This window comes from Protomyctophum parallelum (genome assembly GCF_964188405.1).
Source record: "Protomyctophum parallelum genome assembly, chromosome: 19".
Classification (NCBI taxonomy): domain Eukaryota; kingdom Metazoa; phylum Chordata; class Actinopteri; order Myctophiformes; family Myctophidae; genus Protomyctophum; species Protomyctophum parallelum.
Genome location: NC_139717.1, coordinates 9,806,359 through 9,816,666, shown reverse-complemented (window position 1 = coordinate 9,816,666; position 10,308 = coordinate 9,806,359). Strand labels below are relative to the sequence as shown.

At 43.5% G+C, this 10,308-nt stretch overlaps 1 protein-coding gene across 1 annotated transcript in view; it reads left to right on the top strand.

Annotated features, from left to right (window-relative positions):
* Positions 1-64: 64 nt before the first annotated feature.
* mdn1 (midasin AAA ATPase 1) overlaps positions 65-10,308 on the top strand; it is an 89,258-nt gene continuing 79,014 nt past the window's right edge. The window contains exons 1-10 of the mRNA XM_083790687.1: positions 65-333; positions 633-859; positions 2,295-2,519; positions 3,069-3,176; positions 3,697-3,889; positions 4,151-4,360; positions 5,376-5,507; positions 5,869-5,972; positions 6,443-6,557; positions 7,217-7,401. Of these exons, the coding sequence (XP_083646813.1) occupies positions 238-333; positions 633-859; positions 2,295-2,519; positions 3,069-3,176; positions 3,697-3,889; positions 4,151-4,360; positions 5,376-5,507; positions 5,869-5,972; positions 6,443-6,557; positions 7,217-7,401 (1,595 nt within the window). The 5' untranslated portion in view covers positions 65-237. The remainder of the gene's footprint in view (positions 334-632; positions 860-2,294; positions 2,520-3,068; positions 3,177-3,696; positions 3,890-4,150; positions 4,361-5,375; positions 5,508-5,868; positions 5,973-6,442; positions 6,558-7,216; positions 7,402-10,308) is intronic.

Here is a 10,308-nt window from a genome sequence, read left to right as displayed (position 1 = left end):
TCAGATCGACCCGGAAGGGTTTCTGCTCTGCTCACATGTGGGGACAGGGTTTTAACACGGGATAACGTGCTTGTGTGTGTGTGTGTGTTGTGATCAGACAGAGCAAAGCTAAGCGATGCGCACTCTTTATTCTGCCTTACTTCAATAATAGAACAACTTATATCTGATCGCTCCTGGACAGTCCTTGGTTGTGTAGGTTGTTGGATCGGCTCCTTCCACTGAACGACAAATGTTACGATGGAAAACCTAGAATTGAGCCTGTCATCACTGGGCACCATATCCAGACATGTTGACAAAAGTCACAACGAACTGGGCCAATATTTGGCCAAGCAGGTAAGCTAAGAGCTCTCCCACCGACTTGTTAGGAGCACAATGTTTTTGTTTAGAGCTGTTTCTGGGATTCTGAGCGTATCTTCCATGGTGTATGCACATTTATCCTCCACACACTGATAATGTTAATTTTAATACAAAAAAACATTGTGTCTTTGAATGCATGTTGCAGTGTCGTTTAGGCAGTGAGTGGAAATGAGTAAAATAAATACTGTTTTTTTTGCCTGGCTTTGTTTTGTTGTTTTGCTGTGAGCAAACAATAATGTTTCATTCTGGGCCATTTTGACTTGTACTCTCGTCAGATATGGAGCCAACAGGACAGGCAGTGCATTCTGGGATATCTGGCCAAGTTGCTGCTGGAGAAGGACTACACCTTGCTCATTGCTCGGCATCTTCGACCCCTCGTTCTGGACCTTCTGGAGAGGAACGCAGACCGGGTGAAATCAGGAGGGAGGATCAACCATGATCTCCATGAGCGCTTGTGTGTGGCTCTCAGCAAACTCCTCGGTGTCAGTCCTGATGCTCAGGCGTAAGTTGGACCATGTTCCCCTCACAGTACTACGGTTGGGATCCTTTTAGGATTTTAACCCATTTTGTACTGAGGTCGATAAAAAAGGCTTCTAAATCAAAACATTTTCCTGAAAAACCCCATGGTTATGTCAGTGGTGCTCAACCTTTTTCATATCAAGGACCCCCATAATTATCTCTATTGGGCCACGGAACCCCATCTCAAAATATCCAGAAGCAAATATTTTAGTTAAAAATGTTCGCTCTGAAATATATATTCAATGATTTGCGCCATTTTAACGACTTTTCAAAAATAGCAGACCTACAATCTCGAGTGGCGCGCCACAGAGTGGCGATTCCTAGGCCTAGGGGATTGAATTAACGATTCCTAGGGGATTGAATGGACCCTTGCATGTCTGTAAATCTGAGGGTCCATTTGGTTCCATTTGTGCACTCTCAGAGTTATGGTTGGTCCTTGAATATTGAATATTATTCGGTCAGGCAGAAATCACGTATCTCCATATTTCAACTTTTTATGTTTTTTTTCTTCTGTAAATTAATGTCCTACTTATTGTCACTGTACAGTGTCACACAAAAGTAGCAAAAATAGAAACTATTTTAGCTTTGAATCCTGAAAAGTAACAGTTCTTGAAGTTTCCCCTCCAACAGCGGTGATATCCATATAGTGGTACTAGTGCAACTAGATATTTCCTGGAATCTTATTTCGTTTTAATGGCTGTAGTTCAGTAAGTAATGTAAAATCCCAACATACCTGACTGTTCTAGCTGTTCTCTTATTTGCCTTTACCAGTTATCATATGGATATTATTGATAATTATCAAGAATCTCTTGTAAATATTTTGTGAAAGCATCAATGGCCATCCCCACAACATCAACGTTGAGGTATTTAGTAAACTAGGACGTTATGTGGACCTCCACATAGTGTATGAGCGGTTTGTAAAATCCATGTCATCTATGACTTCAGTCAACTATGCCGTAATATGATATATGACTCCAAATTTGGAGCCATTATAAAATTAAAGTATAGTATCAAAAAGTATCAAATTAATGTAAAATTGCCTATACTGTGTCAGTGTGTCCTACTGGCAAGTGGCAACGTGCATAAAAAAGGCAGTGATCTGGTCAAACTGTTTGCGAGAACACACACACTCACTCACTCACTCACTCACTCACTCACTCACACTCACAGTGTGATCCTGTCATAGACAGATAGCCTCTTGCAAAGTGCAAATTCCGGTCCGTTTCACCTGTAAGTGTCCACCTGGTTTCTATCTGTCAATCATTTAGCTGGGGACCTCTCTTCCACGGGGGTTGAACCGGTTCGGTTATTTTGTCCCACCTAATATTGAACCAGTTCAGAGTGATTCCACTGAAAATGAACTGGTTCAGAACTGTAAAAGTTGGTTTTGATTTAATGGAATCTCTCTCTGCCTTCAGGTTTGCTGCCAGGTACTTCAACGATGCTCCGCCAGTGTTCCAGAGGCTCTTCTTCACCAGTGAGGAGTCTTCCTCGGTCCAGTACGGGCCCAGGAGGATGAAGCTACGCGACCTGATGGGTGCCACCCTGCGCTTCCTCCAGAGTGACTGTGCCAAGTTCCGCGTGCTCTGGGACTGGAGCGCCTGTGTATCCCAGCTACTCACCAGCGATGTCATGGTTCGAGGGTGCGTGGTTGGCTGCTTTAGCTGGGACTTTTCCCTGTTTTTTGTTTTCATTCGTTTCCTTAACCACATTAACCCTGGCGTCCCCATTTTGGACATGTTGTTGATTATTGGCGCTGTTGATGCTCAAAAAGCAGCAAAGGCCTACAATTGATACACGTCGGTCAGTGAAAATAGCCGATCAACAAGGTCACACTGCAAGGTTTTGGGAGCTTGTAGATTGTCTGTTTTCTTTGTGGATAATGTCTTAGTTGTTGTTTATTTTTATTTTTAACTTGGCACATATGTACAGTTGTCGTTTTGTTACCATTGTTTTAAATTTGTAGAAAATAGAGGTCCCTTTGTTACACAAAGACACATTTTTTTATCACAGTACCGGTATATAGACACATTACATTACATAATATTTATTTTATTCAATCTCACAATGATGATAATCATTACTATTTTATTACTGTCACTGCTATTTAAAATACTGTAATGCGGTAGATTGCCTTAATTTCTTGCTTGTGCAATCAGCTAATACTGATGTCTTATCTTTGTGTCCAACAGGTACACGGCCCATTGTTTAGCCCTCATCTCTCACATGACGGATAATCAGAAAACCATCTTTCTTAAAAAGGTGCTGACAAGCGACGAGATCCTGCACATGAAAATAAAGTACGTTCATGCGTTTTAATGGTGGCTTTTGCATCCTGAATGGTGGGCGATAGTAAAGGATTACAGGCTAAAATACTGGCTTCTGGCTACTACTTTTGAGAATGTTCACCTATAATGACATGCCCCTTTTAGATGAGTTCAGGGACATTTTATGAGTCCCACTTCAACGACATTAGGAGTCATATTTTGCCATTTCTTTTTACAAATTGCAGCATTTATCTCCCATTTCATTTTATATGGTTATAATGTGGTTATATTCATGTAGAAAACAGAAGAAGAAATTATTATCTTATAACTAAAGATAGCAAAATAAACTAGAATAAAAAACAGTACAGTAGTACAGTACTGCATCCCGTGGATGCAGAGGTCGTTGTTTTATTGCGTCCCTTAAATATAAACTGTGTTTTGGGATGCAAAATGCACCCTATTTTAATTTCTGTATATAGCTTTTATAATCGATTTAAATTGCTTGCACCCCTCATTTCTATGGTGTTCATGGGTGCTTTCCATCCGTGTCCAGGTCTTTGGAAGAAACCCAGCAGTTGGAGGTAGAAAAGGCTCTGGTGTTGGCCAATCAGGGCTCGGTGATGTGGCGCCATGAGAAAGCCAACAAGTTCACCCGAGGTCAGGTGGTGTCGGAGGACCTGTCGCAGAATGTGGTGGCGGTGTGCGGCGTGGTACTGCCCAGGATATCACCTAGACACACAGAACAGGTCTGTGCACAGTGCACACCATGTGAATTTGAATAGAAGACTTGTTGTTATACCAAAGTATGAAATATGGTTAAAATTGTTAAACTTTTTGTGGTGCTGCATTAACCAATGCTGCTAGGTACCCCCCGGAACCCCTTCACTGCTCTATTTCATACTTGGGCAGACAGGCATATGACACTGTCTGTGAAAAATCTACAAGCACCAATCCACTATGCCATCAGCAAGTAGTGTTTTTGAATTGACATTGTACATTCTCTGTAGATCAATCCAAGGGATCTGGTGCTTGTGGACTCGACGTGCCGTAATCTAAGGAGACTGGCGCTGGCAGTGGCCTCCCAGAAAGCCGTCCTCCTTGAGGGTCCTATTGGATGTGGTAAAACCGCCCTGGTTGAGTTCATGGCTGCCGTCACAGGACACACCAAAGCTACAGAAATTCTCAAAGTCCAACTCGGGGATCAAACCGACAGCAAGGTACAGTAAGAGGAACACTGAAACCATGTTGGACTACACCATCACATCCTCTGTGTTCATTCAATGTAATGAGATGGGGTTCCGTGGCCCAATAGAGATAATTATGGGGGTCCTTGATATGAAAAAGGTTGAGCACCACTGACATAGAAACATGGGGTTTTTCAGAATTTTTTTTTGATTTAGAAGCCTTTTTTATTGACCTCAGTACAATTGATGTAACTCTGACAGAATTCATGGATACTTCTTTGTTTTTGTCGCATTCCTAAGCCAATCATTTGTTGACCGTGTCAAAGACTCAGTAGGAGTCTCATACTAGCCCCATGGTCTCAATTGAGTCTCTTACCAGAGACTTTGCCAGTCTCCAAATGATTGGCTTAGGAATGTGACGAAAAAATTAAATCTACATGAATTCAAGCCAAGGTTTCATGGGGTGTGTAATTGATATAACCTTTTGGGGGTGATCTAAGTTCTTATGGAGGATGTAATCAAAAAGTACAGTAGTCTGCCTGATGAGTCTGTAACAAGCGGGTTGCCGGGTCAAGACCTGTTCTTTGTGTAACAAGTGTATTGTACCGGTGTGTTCAGAGCCAGTTTCTACAACCATAGACTCTGGTTTAAACCACACCACAGAGCAGCAGGACGGTGCAACACCCCAGACCACAGTGTCTCCACAGTGGCTGGACCTGCACTTCCATACAATAAAAACCTTTTCAAGACCGGCAGAGTCTCCTCCTACTGACCGATGACCCGGTCATCAAGTGTAACTGATAAAATAAGTGGGCGAACTACTCCTCTTTAAAGGGGTTGTGAGTGATATCCCTGCCATTGACAGAGTTCTATGTCAAGTCTAATCCAACACTTCACCACCAATGACAGAGATCTCCGTCATGTGGTCTTTTATGATAGATCCTCACTGCCAAAAACACTGGCAGTGGCGGAAGAATTAATACATTTATACCTGCAAGTTAATGTGTTAACTGAGCAGTATTTACCAGTGTATGTTGTTGTGTTGCAGATGCTGCTGGGGATGTACCGGTGCACAGACATACCCGGGAAGTTTGTGTGGCAGCCTGGGACCCTGACGCAGGCTGTATCCAAAGGACACTGGATCCTGCTGGAAGACATTGACCACGCACCACTGGATGTGGTCAGTAACCACACACTGTGAAATCCTCACTGCTCATTTAACTCTGAGAGGGTAACATGCAAAGAGAATTAGAGCAGAAATATGTTCAGCTCAACTTTGGGGCTTTTTATGCCTTTTATTGATAGTAGACAGACAGGAAAGGGGGAGAGAGAACGCAGCAAATGCCGCCGGGCTCGGGAGTCGAACCCGCGGCTGGTTTGGCAGCCTAGGTGCCCAGAGAGTTGAGCTAACCGCCTGGGCCAAGAAGCATATTTCTAGGATGATATAGAATCTAGTATATATGCAGAAGTATTCTCTTTGTCATCCTACACCTCTTACTTACTATTGGAACAGCGTTTCATTTTAATGATCATCTCTACAGATCTCTGTGCTGCTGCCTTTGATGGAGAATAAAAAGCTGATGATTCCAGGACGGGAGGATTGCATCGACATTGCTCCTGGATTTCAGTTCTTTGCAACACGGAGGTAAGAATGTCACTTTTATTTTTGATTATTCTGATTGACGACTTATGGCCTACTTTGTTATGGTACTACAGTACAACCATATGAATATTATATCCATAACATGATATTGTCTGTGATTTTGGATATTGTACTATGGTACAATGGTACGCTATCGGCAGATACTCAAAATCAAATGATCGGAATCGGATCGGGAGCAAAAGAAAAACGTGATTGCGACATCCCTACAACGCATCCTGACTTGTTGTGCGGTAGAGCTGCTATATAGAAAGAGAACGTGACGTCATGCCATTGAAAGCAATAGCTGAAAAGCCTCACACGATGGTGCCACCTGTCAGGGGTCACTGATAATTGATTAAATCTACTAGCCTGATTAACATTTGCACACCTAATTGAGAATGTCTACTGTGTTTGTATCGTAGGATGTACTACAGTGGAGGGAGTTGGTAATGTCTACTGTGTTTGTATCGTAGGATGTACTACAGTGGAGGGAGTTGGTACAGACCTCAGAGCACCCATGCAGCTCTCCTGGACAAGTACTGGACCAAGCTCCAAATGGGCAACATGACACGAGATGAGCTGAAAAAGGTTTGACTTTGAACATAAGGCCTGTTCTGGGAAACATACATATTATTATTGAAGTTTTTCTTATTTCTTTCTTTTTTTTATAAAGCATTGGTTCTTAAACATTTTCATGTCAAGGAGTCGGACCGCCAAATTGTATTTAGCCTTAGACCTCCATTTGAAAAGATTTTGATAAGAAATTGTGCTAATTGTGCTAAAACAGAGACATATGTTTGCTTGCTCTCATTACGTTAAACATCGCTAAATAATCCCTCGTTCATATTTTGAACGAGAGGCGAGTCAGAAATGAAGACCTTAGTATATCTATCTGATCAAAATGGAAAGCTCCCTAGATTACGAGATACGAGGGATTCTTTCTGCAGGGAAGTGAACAGGTGTGCGAAGAGCAATGAGTATGGTGGCCTTGGAGGCCATTATTTTTCTCTCGTTTGATATCAATGAAAATGCGTCGTCGGTTGGATTAGTTATGACGTGCCCACACGTCGTACGGTCTGCACCAGTTAAAAGCCTAATCGTTGAAACCCTCCAGATGATCCCACTTTCTGTGAAATGTATCCTCTTGTTATGAATGTATGAATGTTAGTTTTTCCATTACTTATATTTCCCCATTAATGTCCATCCAATGGGCATACGTTGGTGTAATGGTTTGTTGCTGTATGTAGGTGTTGTGTAGCCGGTATCCGAACCTGGCCGTGGTGGCAGACCGTCTCCTGGACATCTACTGCCAGCTGACGGGAGACAGACACCCCGAGCAGGAGCCTAGCCTCCTCCATCCCCCTGAGGCGGACCAGCAGCCCACACAGGACAGCAAGACCACGTCGCTGGAGGGCCGAGGCCTGTCACTGAGGTGATGCACTGCTCAATATTAACTTACTGTTAACCACATGAACCCTATTCTCAAACACTATGGTATTTAAAACACTTCAGGGATAAAATGGTCTCAAGCACGAATGAGGAGCATGCCTGTAAGTTCACAAAAGATAAAAATGTCCATGAATTCAACGTATCGTTCATTGTGCCAGGAGTTGATAGACAAACAAACAGTTATTTGAAGTATGGTTCAGCTGATCTTTTACTGAATCTTGGGATATTTAGTGGCCTTTGTCAAGATTATTTAATGTGACTCTCTTCTGTTCATTGTCTTTCTGTGAAAGATATCGTTCATCTTTCTTTGTTTAGTCTGTTTTGCAGATCGAGCCAGAGGCTCAGCATGCAGTGATAAAATGCAATAATACAACTTTGTACAGAGTAGACCATATGAAAGAACGCTGAAGGGCTTAATAATAATAATAATAATAATAGCTCAGATTTATATAGCGCTTTTCTAAATACCCAAAGCGCTTTACATGGGAACACCAGGAACAGACTTTATTAAGAAAAAAAGATCAAAGCTAAAACATAACAGATACAGGGTTAAAAAGATAAAAGGATAAACGAGACCTCAACTGGGGAAGGCTATTCTGAAGAGGTGTGTTTTGAGTGAGGTTTTGAAGGAGAGGAGAGAGGGAGCAGCTCTGAGATGGTTAGGGAGTTCATTCCAGAGTTTGGGGGCCGAAACATAGAAGGCCCTGTCCCCCCAGGTACGGTACTTGGCCTTGCGGACCTTCAGGAGGTTAGCTTCACTGGACCTGAGGGAGCGGGGGGGGACATATGGGTCAAGAAGATCGGAGAGGTAGGGGGGAGCCAGGTTATTGAGAGCTTTGTAGGTGGTGAGCAGGATTTTGTAGTGAATTCTTTGTTTGACGGGAAGCCAGTGTAGGTCGTGGAGGACGGGTGTGATGTGGTCTCTGGCTTATGAAATACGGTACTTGATCTCAAAACAAAAAGATCAAGAAGCAAGAAACAGTTAAAGACAAGGCAAACATAAAACACAGCATTGCGAATCGCAACAAAACGCATTAAAAAATAAACGGAATTGAACTCTCATTAAAGGCCAAAGGTTGTGAACATGTAGATTGGCTGTTTTCGTGTAACGTGTCTCACAACAAAATCGGGTAAAAAGTTTAAGTGAAATTAATTGGTGTCTCGTCCTGGAATTGTCACAATGATTGCACCCACTGACCTGTTAACATGGGAGAGTCTCTTCCCGGTGTTTCTGTGAGGTTTGCCATAGTGTTTGTGAGTTTAGGGGTAAGGTTAGGTTTTGGCACTTGTTAATGTTAGGGTTTAGGCACAACCTGGTCGGCACACCAATGAAAGAGGGAGTCCCCTGTTAACATATCCACTGTGTTTAAACTGCACATGTCTCTGATGTGTGTCAGTGTGCTAATGGTACATTAACAGGGCTCTAGCCACCAGCCAAGTGCTGGTAAACATTGACCGTTGTCCATTCCCAGAGTGTTGTCACTCTGGAGGCAGGCTAGGTCATCTTCAACCAACGTTTTCCATTTTATGTTGCTGGCTAAGAAGTGTGCATGTGGAGATTGATTAGCTGTTTCATAAAGGCCAGCCATGTTGACACGCTGAAAGTCACTGACGCAAGCGTCACTGAAGCGTGTCAAGAAATGAAAAGAGGTGACCCTCTGACCCTCTGACCCTCTGACCCGACTCATTTTGGTGTGTCTGCGCCACGTGTGGACATGTCAACAGGTTTTGACATGTCCAAATGACGTCTCCAGTGAGGCTGCATAAATGTAAACAAAAAAAAAAGTGTTGCGTTTGATAAAGCATGAATCTTGCAGTGTGTCAGGGCTTTAAACGTTTCATAACGTACAGTAGCATGCTCCCAACTGGCGTATACTTTTTGAGTGCCCTTACGGAGCTGTGTGTGTGGCTGCCTGGCGGGCTGGCTAGCCGGATTCCTGGGTCTGAGCACCAAAAATAGCATGGTTGTTTTTCACCACCTGTGCGCAACCAAACACACACGTACATTAACTGTATATATGATGATTTCGGGTGTGCCAGTACAGTACAGTAGAGGGACCCCCACACGGTAACATTTCTCAACCGTTTCGGACGTGGGGCGGCTCGCCGGAATCTGACCGGCCCCTTGGGCGTGTTCCTGGGGGTCTGGAATCTGGATGTTCCGGGGACCCCTCTGGGGACTCCCCGTGGACCCCCGAAGACCCCCACATGGTAACTCTCATTTCTCTACCGTTTTGGACGTGGGACGGCTCGCCGGAAACCGGGCCGGCACCCTGGCTGTGGTCCTGTGGGTCTGGAACTTCCGGGGACCCCCTGAGGACCCCCCCACGGAGTTGCAACACTCACTTCACACGGGTGTGATTTCTTTGCTCCTGAGTTAAAACGCCTCTAGTCTGTGCACCTTCTTCTACACACACTGTGCAGTATCTACATCACTGATTCTCCCCCAGAGGTCTTTGAGAGAGTTGCGGTGGGTCCCCACTCCCCAGCTAGATGATCGAAACAGATTTACGGGTCTGTAATTCAGAGAATGAAATTGACCCTGAGGATTTTACAATGTAGATTGGGCTTCCAGAGATAAAAAATATCTATAAATGTATATTTGCTCAGTCTATGACATAAGTTCTTTGCTCAGAAACATGACGTAAATTCTCAATTTATTGTCAATGGGAATTTAATGTTTTGTGTAAGACGAAAATCTAGCTGAATATATATAGGAGGGGCTAGTGCCCCTCAAAAATATTGTATGAAATGGAGGTCCTTGGCGTAGCCTAATGCATATCAAACCAGGGGGCCCTGCAATTCAAAAAGGTTGAGAATCACTGGATTAAAATATAGACCACCTTGACCCTATTCCTGTCCAATCTGTCCCCTGGTGAGACCAGCCAGT